Here is a 19,276-nt window from a genome sequence, read left to right as displayed (position 1 = left end):
GAGGCGGTCACCTAGGGTGCCAAGTGGTTGGGGGCGGCCAAAAGCACGCTCCCGGGAGGCGGTGGAGTGGAGGTGAGCTGGGGCAGAGTGGCACGGGGAGGGCCTCCTGGAGCAAGTAACGGGGGATGGGGAGGTGGCGCACAGGGGAACCGCTCCCCGCCCCAGCTCACATCTGCTTCGCCACCACCTCTGAGCGCGCCGCCTTGCTCTGCTTCTCTCCCTCCCAGGCTTGCATGCCAAACAGCTGATTGGCGCGTGGTGTGCTCGGGAGGAGGCGGAGCAGAGGTGAGCTGGGGTGGGGAGTTGCTGCATGGCTCCCTGGGCTGCGGGGAGGGGGGGGCGCCTCAGGGCGGCAGGGAGCTGCTGCGGGGAGGGGGGGGCACCTCAGGGTGGCAGGGGAGTGCAAGGTGGAAGTTTAGCCTAGGGCACAAAACATCCTTGCACCGGCCCTGGGCACTTCCTCCAGGATGCTGTTGCCCAGATCCCTCTCCCTCAGCCTGCTGCCCAAGGGATGTGAGAGTGTGGGGAGGTGCGGGGAAGATCTGCTTAGAAAACACTGCTGGACTGAATCACTGTATATTCACCCACTGGTCGCAGCTCCTGAAGGGAAGTCTACTGCAGGTACCAAACCCAGCTGAGCCTGCTAAGGCAGCAGAGTTAGTAAATGGGTGCTGTAGCCCAGGATCCAGTCTGAGTGGAAGAATTGCAGGATGCCACCCTAGCGAGGTAAAGGCTTGAGGCCGAAGACCTGGAGGTGGGTGCTCGCCAGAGAGATTGGCTAGGGATACCAGGCAACTGTGACAGGAATGCTTTAATATTTATATATAAGCAATGTAACAATCTGTGATGGTTCTTATCAGATTTCAAGACAAGTCTAAGATCAAAACAGTAATTTTTTTTTTTGCTTACATCTAGCTTCCCCACCGTTTTTGTTACACGGCAGTGAATGGTCACTTCAGCAGATTCTTAAAACAAGCAAGTTCTATTTCAAATGTATCTGGGAAGGGAGGGCAGGAAAAAATGAAACCCTATAAAATGCCAAAAGCGGTTATAAAATGCATTGCCAGTTGCAATGGCACAGTTTTTGGGGACAATCAGATAAATTTGATCATCACTAGCCTGACTTGAATTTTATTACATGAATTTGTTCGTTTATTTACCTATTATTTTAAGTGTTTTGGATTTTCTTTTTGGTGGGGTTTTAGAGCTAGTTGGTAAATGTTTTGAAATGTTCATGCTGCTTTGGAATAAAAACGCTTCTCTCAGAAAATGAAATAGGAGAATATACATCCGGTGAAAAATTAAAGGGTGCTTCAGAGCAGTCCTATTATGTGATAAGTTGTTAGAGTAAAACTGGGCTCCAGTCTGTCTACATGTTGGGGGTAATTGAAGACTTCACTGCATATTTTTGATATGGTGCCATCATTTGACTTCAATATAGATGCGCTCTTGATCTTGAGTATTAGTGCTGCACAAATTAATATTTACAGCTTACCTAAACTGAAGCCTACTTTATAATGTAAATAGTGAACACTCAAAGTGCTAGATTTGCTGAACAATGATGTCTGGGAGCAAGTCCTTTATTATCAGGAAGCCCTGCTTTGGACTGTTGGAAAACTTAAGTTCAAAATAAAACAAGAATCGTATGGAATAATTCATAAGGGGAAGATGATCTGTTATTAACTCAGAAGTAGAAATACTTCCTTACCTAGATAGTACTCTCATCTGCAGATGTCAAGTGCTTTATGAAGGTAGGCATCACTATTGCATGTTAGAGATGGGGAAGCTGATGCACAGATAGGTGATCTGACTTGGCCAAAGTCATCAAGCAATTTAGTGGCAGAGTCACTGGCCTGGGATGCTGGTGCTGTTTTCTAGAATCCTTTTCCCCTGAATAACAGGTTTTTATTTTCAGTTTTGTTTCTCTGTAATAAATCTTAGCAGAAGTTTGTCCATCCCCTGTCTCCTCCCCCCCCCCCCGAGGTAGGTGGAATGGACTGTAATCCTACAACAATCTTATGGTAGCCACTCCCTGCCCACGGTAAAACACTGTTTGTGTACACAGACTTTTCTGACAGTAACAAATCAAGTTGTGTAGAATTATTTGTCTGCAGATTTTTGCCTTTGTGGAGTTGAAGGAGTGTATTACTAATTTGTACTAACACGGCTGCTACTCTGAAACTAATTTGTGTGTGTGTGTGTGGGGGGGGGAATAACAGTGGAAAGGCTTGGAGGAATATTATTTGTGAAACTAAAATGTTTAGAAAACCATAAACTAGCAAAGTAGAATGAATCCAACTATTTCTACTGTGACATGATTTTACACAGCAGGCTCTAATACATCCCTGGCTGGGGTTGTTAGGTTCGTTTCTTTGATTTCTGCTTGGAGAGTAAATAGGAATTTCATTGTTTCCATGTTGAATCCTGTTGAGTGCTGTAATACCAGTGCCCCACCAGTTTCAACTTCCTTTCAGTCCACTTCCTGTGATTTTTTCCATAGAGAATTTCAAGATTATACAGATGACAATTAGTGTTAAATATAAATGTTCAGGGGATGCATTCCCTGGAACTTGGTGCTTAGTAGCCAAAGTAGTTAGCAGCACTTTCTCCTATGCTAGTCAATATCATACAGTGCATCTTTATAGACACTTGCTTCATACATGGTATGAGAACGCTCTTTATGTAGTCAAGTGTAAACTAAATTGTGAAGATTTTAGTATTAGAACAGATTAACTGGTTCATTTGAGGAAAAAGGGTGCAGGAAATGAGAACGGAACAAGTGGAGCTGCTGACACTTGAACTAGGCTAACCCAGATGCTGATCACTCAGGCTAACCCTATAGTGCTGCATGCTCTAACGTGTCTGGACAACTTGCTTTTAGTTTCTCCACGCTGCTATTGGCAACTATTTTTCTGGCCCGTACCAAAGACTGAACTTGCTGACTGCGCTTGCTCCCTGTTTGGAAAGATTTGCTAGGATTATACTTCCTGAGTTTTTAGCCTATATAGAGAGGGCACCAGAACACCTGTTTAGGGGAAATGGAGTGCCTCATTGCAGCCTGATAGACGTTGTAGGCAGACATGAGATGAATAATGGAGTGGGGGAGAGCATCATTGTTATACAGAGGACTAGAGTAGCTGGTTGTGGGTGCACAGGAAGTCAGATTGGGCACCAAGTGTGTTTCATATAACAGCTGAAAGGGAGAGAGAATGATAAAGTGACATACATACTGAAAGTGGACTAAGGGCTTGTCTACACCACGCAGTTTTAGCGATAAGGTTGTGTCGACACAGCCTTGTTGCTAAAAGTTAGCGTGTGTAAATGATCTTTTTTGGTACTTTCTCTGTACTTTTGCCAAAAAAATACTTCCAGCCCCGTGAGCGGTGTTAGCTTTGTCGGCAGGAGAGCGTTCCCGCTGACAAAGCTGCTTTCACACTGCCACTTGCGTCAGCAAAAGGTTTGTCGAGGGGGGGAGGCAGCTTTCTTGGGTACCTGTGAAAGACAAAAGTTTTGTCAACAACTTTGCAGTGTAGACAGTGTAGTGTAGACAAGCCCTAAATAGTGAAATATATTACGTCACTTTTGGTTCATGAATTTTATCCCCTTTTGCAAGCTAGGAGAATTTTTTTTAAATTATATACATATGAAAATTGTGAATACGTTGGGTTAATTACTGGAAACCTGGTAATCTGAAATGGATACTCTATGTATAACCATGCACAATGTAAAGAAAGATTCTTTGAATAGAACCTGTGCTGAAAATGTGTATCGCAGAGTTTAAGAACTAGTTGCAATGTGGGTGGTATCCTTAAATAGACAGAGAAACAGATTTGTGCAGAACTTTATAAATGCGACATCAAGAGCTCTGTGCTCTCTGGCTAGGATGATAATGCTCTCAGCTTCTTGCAGGATAAAATACATACCAGGATAAACTACATCTCAGAGGTGCAGTGTCCCTAACTAGAGTACTTGTGGCACCTTAGAGACTAACACATTTGTTAGTCTCTAAGATGCCACAAGTACTCCTTTTCTTTTTGCGAATACAGACTAACACAGCTGCTACTCTGAAACCTAACTAGTGTCAGAAGTGCTCTGACTTTGCTACTCTCTCTCATAGGGTTTTGCTTCAAACAATGTTGGGGATCTTGGTCACAAAACAGCAGTTTAAGTTATCCAAACTAGCGTGGAAGAGCTGAACCAGCAATTTGATCTGTTATGACAAATATTGTGATAAAACATGAAGACTGGTATTAGCTAATGGTATATGGGCTCCAGGGCCTTTTCCACTTCTCCTAGGAGTAGTTTGTGTAAACACACACCACTTTTAATCTGTTTCTGAAGCATCCTTCATGGTATCTAGGCACTCTATATAAATAATAGAAAACAGGGATCCCTCCAAACAAGACAGGCATTTCTCTGTTCGGCTCTCCCACTTGATCATTGATTGCTTTTTTAGAACACAATGTTGGATGTTTTTTTATATCTGTGTATTTTTAGGTAATGCTTTATGAAAGAGGTAAATTATGCAGCTTGATGGGAAGATGGCAAGGACTCTTCCTGATCCCCTTGGGCAGGTTATTCCATAGTCTTGATCTAACTATTGAGTCTCTTCCCCTTGCGTTTAGACTTGGGTTCTGTTAGCCATAGTGCACTAGGTAACGGTTGCAGTGGGTCCGGGAAGGAGAAGTGAACCTTCATTTAGCATGGTCCGCTCAACGACTAAAAATGTTTTACCGTACGTCTACTAGCCAGAAATAGACATGAAGGACAAAGGTAGATATCTGAGAAACATGAATACCCATGAGTATTCCATTACTGTTAATTTCTAGGTTTGCATTTGTTGAATTTTGGAGGCGTGTGTATGTTTTTATCTGTTCTTGTCTAAGTAGCATGCAGTTTGCTGATAGTTACAGCAGTTATGTCAAATCATTCTGGTTCCAGGCATTCTTTGTCATAACATTTGCTATATTAGGGAGTAAAGACGCTAGAAGATTTGAGAGCATCAGATATAATAACTGTAGCTTTTAGCAGTCTGTAAATTTGATTATATATTTTTAACTTTATTTCAAAGATTTTTGACAGCCCATTTAATTTAGACTAGCTCTCCTAGAATTTTACATGGTTTTGCCTAACAGAAGCAGAGCGATTCTGTTTAAAATGTACAATCCGTGCATGTTCCTAAAAGTTATACAGAACTTTTCTTGTCCACTTCTATTCACCTGGCAAGTTCCATGGCTCCTGTTTGTTGATTCTGTTTCTATACCAGTTTGTTAGTAAAAATAAGTGGCTGTGTTCCATGGCTAACCATGAAAATTACTCTTATTTGGTCACCTGGCAACACTCATTGTGCACGTGTAGGAGAATGTGGTGTGTGAAATTACTGACCTTGAAAGATGACGTGTGTGTGTGTGTGTGTGTGTACACACACACTGGTCACCTGCAAGGATTGTATTTGTTAATTGCATAATGGTCCAGGTATCCCATTTTTCACTTAATTGATCCCAGGAGAGAATTCTGTGGAGGTTGAATTCTTCCATGCTTTATTTCAGCAACGGTGGTGTTTTTTTTAAATGTTCATCTACTTGAGTACAGTCATTCTGAATTCAATAGGTGAAAAATACACTATTTCTGATTCCCATCCCCAGTCATTGCTCTCACTCTCACAAAATGATTGTACTTGCCCTCCTGTGAAATCCAGGAACATCAATATTCATCCAAAATTATCCGTCATTATTATTGCAAGTCACTAACTCTAAATGACATTAATATTTTATATAGACAACAGACATCAAAATAGCTGTAACTTAGTTTTTAATGTAATCTAAATATATGTGAAGAGAACATAAAGGTTGCAAAGCTGAGCACTCAGGTCAGGTAACGCCCAAATTAAAGTTGCCCATGCAGTCTTAATTTAGTCCTCTTGTGCGTGTACATCATGATTGATTTTCCACTTATGCTGATGTATTTGTGTCTTTAAGTTAAGACACCTTCCATACTCCTGTAATTCTCAATCTGGACTTGTTCTAAATAACAGGATTAATGTGTTCCCCAGTTTCCAGCTGTAGGAAAGTTATCTCCCATTTTTAAAAGAACAAAAAAAACCCAAAAAGCCACTTAAGTTGCAATAACTTAAATTACAATGAAATATTATGTTACATGGTATGTAACTTATTCAGGATCAGGTGAATATTCAAAGAACTTGGCTAAGGATTCCGGCTTACTGGTGGGGGAGCTCTCCTCTTCTGAGTGCACTAAAAAGGATCACCAAATTTCAAAATAGCTGTCCTCTCTTTGGCACTCTTCTTGCGTACATTGGTGTGAAAGCTTTTCCATTACAAGGACAGTACATATTTTATAATACCACAATCCATAGGAGGAGGAATCACATTTTTCCAATAATGTGCAGTACAAAGTCTAATTTTTAAAGATAAAAATAAACCTTCTCACATTGTTTAAAATGCAGATCCTTCACTGGAGCATTAAGTAAGCAAATTGGGGAATGTTAGCAATCCAGTGTTTCGTCAGAAGATGTCTCTCTTTAATAATTTCCTCCAAAAACTGTCTTAACTCCTGGATGCAACCACCACCTGTTCCTATATCCCCGCAAACCCTCCAATGGAGAGCCTCCATAGTAGCAAAAATATGATAGCTCTTAACTGGAGTTCAGCGCCATGTACACAGTAATTTATACATTTCCTTGAGCTACCCAAATTGAGGATGTATATCTCCTTTCCCGTATAGAGACCCACTTTTCCATATAATTTGTCCAAATCCCTCTACCATCTTTTCATCTGCTTTTCTTATCAACATATTTTTCAATCAGAATTGTATATATTTTAGAAATTAAACCTTTTGTTCCAGCTTGTTCCTGGGTTAACTCCTCAAATGTGGTTAAAGGTCTAGATAGAGCTGACTTGTAGCCAGATTTCACAATACAATGTTTGACTTGTAAATACTGAAAATACAAGATCTTTATATAGTTTATATTACATATCTCTTGGTATGATTTCAAATCAGGACCCACGAACAGCTGTCTGAATTGTGTAATCTCAGCTTTTACCTGCAACAAATAGGCACTTTAATAACCAGGAATTTATTTTTAGGCAATATCAGTGAAAGGGCCTTGGTTGACAAGAATTAAACAAAACAAAACTGTCTAAAGCTGCCAGGTGGGTGAGTGGGTGATTTTTTTTTAAATTTTTGATTATCTAAATTTCTTTTTAACCCAATAATTATTAAAAATAGTTATATTTGGGCTCCTGTCGTGTTTGAGTGGTCTGTCGTTAACCCCGTTGATCACATTTTAATCATGATGCATAATAAATCAAATTAGGGAAAGCTTACTTTTTGTTAGGGTGAACCTGAAAGTTCTGTATATCTTTTGTTTCCATACAAATTTTAATAGCACATCCTGCCATGTTTTTAATGTCATGTCAGGGGTGCACTGAAACAAACATAACTTTGAGAGGACACTCAACCTTAACCAAGGCTACTCTACCTAACCAAGAAATATTATATTTGGTCAATTTCTCCAAGTCTTTTATTATTTATTCCACAGTGGAGGGTAATTTGCCTTAAAAATGTTTTCTCCACAATGAGTATTTCTAAATATTTTAAAGATTCCTTTTCCCATTTAAATTCATGGAGCTGACAACAGTTTGTTTTGATCTTTTTGGGAATACTGATTTCTAAAATTTCAGATTTATCATTTATTTTGAAACCTGATACCTGTCTCAATTTCAAAGTCAATTGTTCTATAATTTTTAATTGAGGCTTCTGGATCCTGAAAATATAAAGACATCATCAGCATACAGAGCTATTTTGTGTTCTAATCCAGAAGGTGATTTGATCCCTTTACCAAGGGGCAGTTTTTCACATTTATTGCAAATGGCTCTATTGCCAAAACAAATGGGGGCATAATGGGCAACACTGTCCCTTACCACTAAATACATTAAAAGGGGATTAATGACCATTCACCAGAGCAGAAACTCAGGGATGAGTATAAAGAGCTGATATGTCCCTATAAAATTTATTTCTAAAACCAAACCATACCAAATTCTGCCTGAGGTACTCCCATTCCAGTCACTCAAAAGCTTTCTCAGCATCCAAAGGAAGCAGCACTCAGGAAGACTACTAGAATTAACATTACAGATCAAATTCAGAGTTCATCTGCTATTACCAGATAAATGCCTGCCAGCAGCAAACTCAAATTGGTCAGGGTGAACACATTTGGACAATATGATTCAGTTTGCTTGCTAAGTTCTTGGCGCAAGTTTTAACATCTATGTTAATTAGGAATAGGTCTGTATGTTGCACAGTTGGTAAGATCTCTTCCTTCAGGGGTGACCACAATTTTTGTCTCTTCCTAGGAATCTGGAATCTTGTTACGTTACAATAGACCACTGAACAATTCAGTTATAACAGGGACCAGCACTTGCTTTAGAGCTCTGTAATGCTCCCCAGAAAACCCATCAGGACCTGGCACTTTATTGGATTTTAAATTCTCAGTTACAACTTCAACTTCCTTTGCAGTAATTTACCTATCAAGACCTTCCTCTGACAGCTAAAGTAGTTTCACTCTTCTCAAATGTTTATAAGTTTAGGCTTCGGATGTTCTGAAGGGTACAAAGATTGGAAAATGTTTTAGTGATCTGTTTAATGCCTCTTTATTTCAAACCAGGATGGATGGCTGATTATTTGTTAATTTTTCTGGCTAAAAACATCTTTGTCCTTTTCATAATTTAATATCTGTTTGCTTAGTCTTGTATGTTTGTTACAGGTGAATCTTCCCTCTTATCATATTTTTTTCTATACACTCCTTTAATACCTGTAGATTCATGTCTACCTTCCAAAACAGAAAGTTCTTTAACCAACTCTTTCAAGAGCTCTCATTCTTTTGAGATATTATGCTTCAGTTATAAGGATCCTCCTCATTACTGCCTTTTCAGCACCCCAGAGAAGAGATCATTTTTGGAAGAGATCATTTTTATTGATCTCTTCCATATAGTTTTGTTCTATATATTTCTGAAAAATTTCTTTCAGCTTTTAAATTCTGAGGGAGTCCTATAACAAAGCTGTATTCAACCACCAGGCTGTTTGTTTTTTTTCACTGTCTCAGGCCATAGCTACACTACAAAATTAAGTCGTCCTAACTTCCATCGGCATACAGCCACTTACATCTGTCTACACTTTGCTTCTTGCGTCAGAGGTGCGCGTACTCACCAGGAGTGCTTGTATCAATTGTACTGTCAGTGTGGGGGCATTGTGGGACAGCCCCTGAAAGCCGGTAACCATCAACATAAACAACAGCGTCTACACTGACACACTGTAGACCTAACTACATCAACCTCGACTTTATCCTGCTTGTGGAGATGGAGTTATACCAAGTCAGCCTAGCAGGGCAGTTATGTCAGTGGGAGCAAATTTTTAGTGTAGACACACTAGGTCGATGTAAGCTGCCTTACGTTGATTTAACTGTGTAGTGTAGAGCAGGCCTCAGACTTTTAATCTAATATATTATGCAGGGACTTGTCAGACCAAGTAATAACTTCCAGATCAGCTTTTTTGACCAGATTAGCCAAGATCCTAGAAACAAAAATCACATCCATCCTGGAATAAAATCCACGAGTAGAAGAATAATGTGTAGACCCTGATATCTGGATTCATTTCCCGCCGGATGCCCATGAGATCCTCTTTTTGTTTGTGATGCAACAAATTTGCTCTTCTTCCTCCTGATCACCTGCTGTGTCCATTTGATTGATCCAGAGTGGGGTTAAGCATCTCATTAAAATTCTGCCCTAAAATAATATCCCTTTCCCTAAAACATCTTAAAACCCTTAAAATAAATAAATAAATAAAAAATAAAAACACCCTTAAAAACAAAGCTCTCCCTGATTGAGAGAATATACATATTGGCTAATGTGAGAAGTTTACCTTTCAAGGACCCCTTCATTAAAATATATCTGCCCTCTGTCTCTGAGTTGTGCAGAAACAACAAAAAGAAAGTGTTTAGCAAAGAGTATTGCCACCTCTCTTCTGTTAGATTGCCCTGGAGAGAGAGACAGTGTCTGTGTCCAAGAAGTATTTAGGTATTTATAATTTTTCTTCAAGTGTGTTTCCTGAAGATACTGGGGAAATCCTTTTTCAGTGAGCAGAATACCCTTTTCCTTTTTGTTGGATTGTTCACCCCTTTAACAGTAACAGTCATGACATTAATAAACTCACCCATGAATTCAAGTTTGTTCTTGCCTATTATATTACCATTGGTTAAAAGCAGTGAACCCTCTTAGCCAGGCCTCCATTACATTTGTGCCTCTTTAAACATGACATTTTAGATAGTTCCTATCATACAGCAATTTTAAAACTCCAACAAACATTGCTTTTCCTTTTTTAACCACCTATATTGCTGTACCTGATCCTGAGTCTGATTGTAAATTTTTTAATTGAGCTGACATTTTTATTAATCTTTCTATTAAAACATAACAATATTTAACACCTGCCTGTTCTCTTATCCTGTTTTCATATCTATGCATTGCCCATTGTTGCCTGGTCCCCTCTGGTTGTGGGAGTCTGGGTTATACTTCCTTTATAGGCATTTTAGTTCCCTGCTGGAGGGGGGGTTTCTCTTGAGAACTAATCTGTATGTAATCTTATCAAACATCTTTATAATATTGTGGTTTATGAGATTATTTATACCATCGTTGAGTTCAATTATTCTTAAAATTTTCCACCATAGATGACCCTTCTCCAATTAACATAAACGTTGGAATGTTTGTGATAATTCTGACTTCAAACTTTCTTCAGTAGGGGAGATCTGGGTCTCTTGATATTTTGTTATTAACTTTGTTTATAATATAAATCACATTAAATTAACTAAATATTATACCTCTTAGGATATTTAACTCTGTGGGTAATATATACTTGTCAGCTAAAGTTTTAATTCTTAAGCTCATTGTTTAGAAAACACTTTACCTGTTGATTTTACCTAGATTTTACCTGCTATTCTTCTAGCCAGTGACCTCTCCACTTCCATATTACATTCTCTATTAATCAGATATTGGATCAAGAGTCTTTATTTGAGAAGAGTGACTATGTTCTGGCAACTGGAAAATGTTTTCCTAGCCCTCTACAGGACAAATAGTTGTTCAAAGTTTCTCTTCTCATTGGGTGCCTTTGTTAAATGCTATTCTAGGTTGTTAGCTTCTTGAGCTAGTCAAGACCACTTGACTTTGGAGTTTCTCCTTCATTGGTGGAGTAGGAGGCTTGGAGAGGCTTGTTAGCGGGCAGCTACCAAGTGGGATGCTCCAAGTCCATCTCATGTTGTAAATTGGACTCCTTCATGCTCTAGTCATATTATTGGCAGACTACTACCTCGAGAGACTACATAAAGATAATAAGGAGTACTTGTGGCACCTTGGAGACTAACATTTATTTGAGATAATAGTCTCCTAACTTACTGCTTGCTATGTTAAGGTCTGATGTAAAGGTCAGGTCTGGGGAGAAAATGAACTGCTAGTTTTCCTTCAGATTCTCTTCCCATTCCCAGGGTGCATCATCCCATCCCAGTCTTTCTTGAATCTGTGCAAGATGGTAGCAATGTTCTGAATGACTGTCTAGTTCCTTGCTCTAGGAGCCTTCAGATGTTCCTTGATAATCCAGCAAAGTTGTCTTGGGTTGATCAATTTGTTGGAAGAGCTGAAAAAGATTGATGCACTTTGTATCACCTGCAAGTCAACGTTTATAATTTAGCATATTGTTTAAAATATATCTATACATAAAGGGAAATTTGTTACTTAAATAAAAAATCCCTCCCCTGGGAGCATGGAGAGATATTGCTCTTCATTATGGTATGATTGGAATGAACATTAAAAGCTGGTTTGAACTAGCAATGAGCATGTAATTATGGAGCAGCTGCAGCACAACCCATCCCACTGATGCCGTAGCCTGGCAGCTGTGTGTATGTAAACTCAAATTACTACAACTCTTCCACTAAAATGAGACTAGTCATTCTCCTGGGAAATGGGGTTTGATGTTTTTAAAATGACTAGGATGGTCTTAATGAAGACAGAAGCCTGTGTACCACATTGGTTGGCAGATTGCCTGCAGCGATTGGTTTAAGGCAGTGAGCACTTCCTAGTCTAGCACTATTGTCGCTGTATTATCCTATTACTTTTAGTCGTATCTAAATAGCTGGAGATACTGACAAAGAGGCCTGAAGGGCCATAAACCCCTACTTTGCCTGCTGTTTTCTTCTCCATACGTGCTGTGGATAGACAGCTGGACACAGGTGGTTTTGAAATAACATTTTAGTTATTTCTTATTTGTTTAAACTCTAGCAACTTGTAAGCCATCTAAGCAAATTATCAAGTAAGTACTTTTCTATCTGAAACTCTGCAGTAAATGTAACAAGTAGATTAAGTGATGACTCGCCTCGTATTCCAAAAGCTGGATCTCTATTTTTGTCAAATATGAGACTCCATTGTTCTAATGTATGCAAGAGAAAATTGTTCGTGTGGCTAAGATAAGTGAGAGGCTTTTGGTGTCATGGGACACTGCCAGTACCAGGTCGAGTAACTGAAAACGCTGCCCAGGGAAATAACCCACTTCTTTCCCTGATGAAACGAGGGATGCACCCCACTCGTGTACTTATTCTCTACACCATATCCACTTGGACTCTTAATACATTCCACGGGTGGCATACCTGAGCCGACTTACCCACTGACGCTTTAAAAACTCCCACACCCCGATCTGGTTTTATGCTGGTTGTGATATGTATGTACCTCGAGAACCTTGTAACCAATACTTGCAATCCCCCATAGCCCAAGCCCGACCCCAGGTGTACAGTACCTTCCCTCTTAACTTGTGTAAATTTGATTTTAAACATTAACTTTAATATTTTTAAAGCTAACACTGATTTCTGAAACATTTTATTAGCTTATCCTGCAGTAGAGTTAACATTAATTTGAATATAGCTCTAACTATATCGGGAGCAAACTCCTCTTCCTTCTAAACATATTTTAAAGTCAATCTTTATTTACACAACTGATCTCTAAATGAAGCTTTTGAATTGTATTTGATGGGAGTTAGGAACTGTACAAATAATGATGGATAATAATGGAAATAGTGACAGGCTGAAAGACCTTCACTATTAGAAAGTTTTTTCTTTTAATTTCTAGCACTATTTGGGCAAGTTGTGGTATCTTCTGTCATGAAAATCAAATGGTTTATAAGGACACAATGTGCGAGTGTGTCTGATTATATAGGTAAAGGGGACTATTTCGTTAAAAAATTTGGAGTTTTGGCTCCAAATTTAGGTTCTATTTCTTGTTTTTATTTAATAAAAAGCTTTCAAACTTTTATAAATAGAAATAATGTATTTGTTTGGGTTTAATTATTTCCCAGTTTGAAACGCAAACATTAGAGCGCAGGGATAAGAAAAGTAACTCTGACTATTAATGTTTGTTTTTATTGTTCAAACTGAGTGAAGTGAAGAAAATGAGTAGGTGACTAGTCTTTTGTGCTTTCAACTTCACTAATCTGTGGTGGCACAGGTAACCATTTGTCATTTTAACAATTATTTTTAAGCAGCCATTACCTCTGAATACTTTAGATTGTCTCTCATTGACATGCACAGCTTATTAAACCCTTCCCTTGGCCATAAACACAAGCAATGGAGGTTGAGGCAATTGCTTGATGTCTAGCTTAGCTTCATGATCTAGTCTCCTCCTTTGCTTTCAGAAGCAGGGCAACTCCCAGTTCAAGTTTTAATTTCCCCTTTCTCTCCTCCTAGACCCCTGTCCCAAAGGGGGGCCTAGAGGAGAAGACCCTGCCATTGTTAGGGCCCTGTGGTGAGTTCCTTGCTTGGCGAATTGCAAACCCATTCTTGATTACATTAACAGATGATATGGGACTGAATTTCTTCATTGTAGTAACCTCTAGATCTATACCTGGAAAGAACCATTAAAATGAACGTGCAACATCTTGTCAGCCTTAAAAGCTAAACTTTTAGTAGCAGCAAATTTCATTTAAAGGCTTTTAAACATTAATGAGCCTCTATAGTCTGAAATCACCAATTTTCTGTTTTTCCCCTTATCAGTAAAACTTAAGCCTGGGGTCACAGCCCCAGATAAGATGGAACATTGTCACTACAAGTGGCATATTGGATGAGATCCACATTAGAAATTGATCCACGATCATGGTAATAGACTTTGTAATGTTGTGCGTAAATTAAATACACTTAAAATTACCCATAAGAAGAAACTCAAACAGTTTTTCACCCTGGTTTTATTAAAATCCCCCATCCCTCTAAACAATCATTTTGTAGCTGGTGACCACTGGTGGTGGTGGCCTCCAGCATAAGGCTGGTTCCACTGATTACTTTGTGCATCTTGCTCACTTAAAGTAGGTCGTTTGTGCCATTGTCATGCTTAGCATTATCACTGCCATGCTTAGCAAGAGGACTGAAATATCAAAATATTTTGCCTCACAGTTTACTGAAGCAGAACTTGGTGTAGATCTGATGTCTAAATCCATGTGTGAGGCTTTTCTAAGCACACTATTTCTATACAACTTTAATATTTTTTTTTTCCCTTCTTGAAGCCGTGGAGTGGAATGCCATGGCCAGTTCCTCGGACAGTGAAGATGACAGTTTCATGGCTGTGGACTCAGAAGAAGCAGTGGTGGAAGGGACAATGGAGCAAGAGGATGAGCTGCATGCTGAGCTAGAGGTTGAGGAGACCAGGCATAACCGATCGATGTTGGAGCTGCCAGAAGAGGTTTTAGAATATATTCTGTCCTTCCTTTCACCATATCAGGAGCACAAAACCGCTGCCCTTGTCTGCAAGCAGTGGTATCGCCTCATCAAAGGTACAAACAGCAGCAGTGAGATCTTTTATCCTTTCATTTGAGGAAAGATCTATTGGTTTTCCTGTCTAGTCTTTTTGCCTTGTTTTTAAAATTCATCTCTCATGGTTGCTTGCCCTTCCCTCCTCACCTCAATATGGATACTGCAGCATCTTGTGCTTACAAAATTAATGCTAGAAGAATAACTAAAGCTGTTTGCTTCATTCTGTGCAGATAGGGCTCGCAGCAAAGCACCACATAATGAAGTCTCATCTACTAAAAAAACGTGGGGTGTTTGCTTTTTGATCCCACACCAACGTGGCAGACTGTCAAGATAAAACTAGTCAGCTAACTCCTTCTGTGGTACTCCCAGGTATATGCATTGTTGCCCGCCTTGCATTCAGATCCCTCTCTTTCATTCACTGTAGCACCTTATTCATTCCTGGGCTCCCTGTCTAATGTGGCTGCACATATTGCTGCATAACTGTGGTCCAGAATCTCAGCCTTTGCGTGAAAAGAGAATTAAGTCGCTGGCTTTTGTGGTTTTGAAGATAAACTTCATAATATGAACTGCATGTAAACCGATGTAGTAATATCTGCCTGTGTCTGCAGATAGGGCTAATGTTCCAGGCTATGGTATTACATTGAGGTAAATAGGAGTAGCTCATACTAGTTTCAAAGCATAATAGGGATGTTTTAAATATCAGCATTCTTTCAGTGATGCTCATTGTAGAAGAATCATAGTATAGAATCTCAGGGTTGGAAGGGACCTCGGGAGGTCATCTAGTCCAACCCCCTGCTCAAAGCAGGGCCAATCCCCAATTTTTGCCCCAGATCCCAAGATGGCCCCCTCAAGGATTGAACTCACAACCCTAGGTTTAGCAGGCCAATGCTCAAACCACTGAGCTATCCCTCCCCCAAAAGACGCATCCAGCAAAGGTGCTTTATCATTCTTGGATGTACAGGCAGATACTGGACAAGTCCCCTGCTCTGCCACATGCTTCCTGTGTGACCTTATGCAAGCCATTTAGTCTCTGGGGGCCTTGGTTCCCACTCTGCAAAATGTGGATAACAGCACTGCCCTGGCTGACAAGGCTGGGAGGAGAAATACTATAAAGATTGAGGCATTCAGATGCTGCAGCAATAAGTGCCCTATAAAGTACAATTAATTAGGTAGACCCTCCTCCAAATTTAAATTCACCTGTCTGCCCAGAATGAAGGAAAGAGGATGCTTCCCTTCCCCAGCAGTAAACGCCTCAACCAGTGCCTTGTTTCCAAGAGACAAAATGCTCCCTTGTCCCCAACCACTACCTGTATTCCCTGTCACAAGATACTCAGATACTAGAATGATGAGGGCTGGCCAAGAGTGGAAAAAAATCAGTTTAAAAAATGGATTTTTTTTATTTAAATACAGGTTTATTATTAAAAATAAACTTATTTAAAATTAAATTTGAAATTTAAAACCTAAATTAAGGCTTAATCTTACTTTAATCTGATTAAAAAGTAATTAAAAAAAAAACCCTAGTATATATTTGCTGTGCAAGTTTTAAAGTCAGACTCCTGAACTGGTGGAAGTCGCTGACTAAGCACCTGGAACCAGAGTTTGTCAAAGTAATAAAACTGCTTTTGAGAACAGTAGCCTCTTCTGCTGGTGCAGAATATTTTCTTCATTTAGTTTATTCAGCCAGTTCAGCTCGATGAGCAGTTGGTTCAAAGTAAAACTATCTGGGAGCTGTAAAAGCAGGAAAACTACATGCGAGGTTGAGATCCGTTAGTTCTAAAATCCCAAAGGACATGGTGACCAGAAACAATTAGTTCAGTTCACGAACTACAGATAATACTTCCTTTGTTTATTAAATTAGTTTTAAATTCAAAACATGTTCTAAAACTTTTATGTATCCAGCACATTTTGAGGTAGTTTTGTTTACTTTAATTAAAAAAAAACAAACCCAAACCCTAAATGCTGTTTTTGTGTATTTTTAATTCTCAAATTTTCATCCAAATGGAGCCTGACGCAAGTAAAAATAGTAATCTAGTAAATGTAGCATTCACTTCAATTTCTAATTCAATTCATTTTCTAATATAATAAACTAAGACTGAGTAAATGTAGATGAAGCTACAAATTACTTTAATAAATACACACAGATATCTGCCTGGTTAGTGAAAAGAAGCACCAAATTTAGTGCAAAGACTATAGTTGAAAATCAGTATGTTTTAATGGTTACCAACTAATGAGAATCAGCCTCTTTAAGAAAATAACTAAAAAGTACAAGTACAAAACAAGATGAAAATGAATGATTTAGATCAAGGTTTCCTGCTTGATATTTAAATTGCCTTGATTTGCCCCAGGTTTTCCTGGATAAATGCACAGAATTCTACAATGCAGTTATGTGTTTTCAAAACAAAAATATGCAGCACAGTAAGTTGAGGGCAGTGCAAGATAAATGGAAATTAATATCAAGCAGTAAATACTGTACTGATGGTATTGGATTTGATTAGGGCTGAATGCTGTCAGGGGAGAGAGGCCTGAATTATAAAAGGCAAACTTGCCTTATAGGACACCGGGTATTTTTACTTACTTTGCATTTTTTCCCTGGTCACACTTGTGGGATGTAGTTAGGCCTGCAGTTGCCATCAGTGTCCGTTTATTAAATGACCTGTGCTGTATTCTCTGAGCAGGGAGTTCTGCACCTTCTCCCACGTTATCTGGCAGTTTTGAGAATGTCGCCTGCTTGGTGGTCTGGAGGTGAGGGCCATTGAAATATAGAGGTTCTCTCTCTGTGCCTGGAAGCTGTGTGTCACCACCTGGTATTTCTGGAAAATATCTAACTTGCAGGTAAAGCACAAATCCCCATCTCAGTTTAAAAGATTTTGAGTGGAGGACGCTCAAGGGGAGGACACATTGCTGAGATTCTCCCTCAGCTTACTTCTACCCCCCCTTATAAAAGAACCACAACAAAAATAACTGCGCTGGTCATCTCGATACTCATTAGCTTGTTTTATTGCTGTCTCAAAGCCTTCATCTTGTCCTTTCTTTTTTTTTTTTTTTTTTTTTTTTTTTTAAGGCTGTCTACACTGCTACTTTCACTGCTAACACTTAGTCGTTCAGGGGTGTGAAAAAACATTCCCCACAAGCGACAGAAGTTTTAGTGCTGAAAAGCACCAGTATAGACAGCGCTTTATCCCTGAGAGATGTGCTCCCAGTGTTAAAGCTGCCACCCCTCATTTGGGGTGGTTATTTTTTTATCATCGGGAGAGCTCTACCCCGGTGATAAAGTGTGACTACACTGCCCACGTCACAGCACTGCCAAGGCAGTGTGCTGTAACATGGGCAGTGTAGACATACCCTAAGATTAAGCCCTTTGGGGCAGGGGTTTTCTCTGTCTCTGGAGCTCTGTGTGCTGGCCGCTGTAGTAAGCAGATTGGAGTTTAATAACAATGTGCAAAACTTACTGCTGGCTCTTTGCTGGCGGGAAAAATGAAGTAGGTAGGTGTTGAGACAGAAATACCTGAGTTTCTAGTCCTGGCTCTGTGGGGAGCCTGGAAGTCACTTTGTGCAATCTTCTTTTGTAAATGGGGGTTGGTACTTGTCTACCTCATGGGAAGGTTGAGAATGGATGTTTGCTGAGTTCTCTGAACATGTAAAGCTCTGTATCGCTTCTAAGTATTCTCTCCCCTGCTCTGAGTTTGAGTTTGACAGGTCATAATTCAGATGGAGCACTTCTGAAATCGAGCAATGCAAAATTCTTTCAGCTCATCAAGTTACCGGAGTAACAAACACTTCTCCAGCACTCCTAAAGCAGCACAGCATTCAGCCCCTCATCTGAAACTCGCCCTCTGGTGCTATGTGATGTGCAGTCGCTTGCTTGCTTGTTCTTGCAGTTACCATGGCTTAAAGGTATTAAGGAGAAGGCTGGAATGAAGTAGAAATTAGTGATTCACTCAAAAAAACAATGTGGGAGAGGCGCCCTGTGTACAGTAGGGATGAGTGGCTTTAGGCAGCATGCATTTGAGTGACTAGTTAGTCTTTAACACTGGGAGTGTGGTGAGGGGAGTTGTTGTTTAGCAGGTATGTCATTTTAGCAGCTACCATTGTCTATAGCAAAATTAGTTGCTCACCTGTACCCTACAGTGCAGAGAGGGTCACTTGAGGTAAATGCTGTTTGTTTTCTAATGCTTAATTTTTCCTGTTTGTCAGGATATCTCTGCTTTGAAATCATATAATTCAGGTTACATTTCCGATATGGCCTCCTGTGGGCCAACTGCCCAGGGATCTAGAGCTTTAGTTTGAAATTTTCCTGCCACAAATCTACAGAGTATGATACTTAAGATTTTTTTGTTGTTGTTTTTTTGGGTTTTTTCCCCAGCACAGGGCTTTCAGTAAGAATTTTTGGGAAAATCTCTTGTCAAGTTCTAACATCTCCACTGTCATAGA

The 19,276-nt window shown here is 39.6% G+C and overlaps 1 protein-coding gene across 3 annotated transcripts in view; it reads left to right on the top strand.

The window, feature by feature from the left end:
- The first annotated feature begins 13,779 nt into the window (after positions 1-13,779).
- Positions 13,780-19,276, top strand: part of FBXO42 (F-box protein 42) — a 73,059-nt gene continuing 67,562 nt past the window's right edge. For 2 of the 3 annotated variants that reach the window (XR_006276301.1, XM_043499806.1), the window contains exons 1-2: positions 13,780-13,847; positions 14,599-14,865. Coding sequence is in view for 2 of the 3 variants with exons in the window: in XM_043499806.1 (XP_043355741.1) it covers positions 14,616-14,865 (250 nt within the window). In the remaining variant the exon portion in view is untranslated. The remainder of the gene's footprint in view (positions 13,848-14,598; positions 14,866-19,276) is intronic. The other variant, XM_043499807.1, reaches the window with a different exon arrangement.

Source organism: Dermochelys coriacea, chromosome 18 (assembly GCF_009764565.3).
Source record: "Dermochelys coriacea isolate rDerCor1 chromosome 18, rDerCor1.pri.v4, whole genome shotgun sequence".
NCBI lineage: Eukaryota > Metazoa > Chordata > Testudines > Dermochelyidae > Dermochelys > Dermochelys coriacea.
Note: the sequence above shows the minus strand (reverse complement) of the source record. Positions and strands in the feature narration are given on the sequence as shown.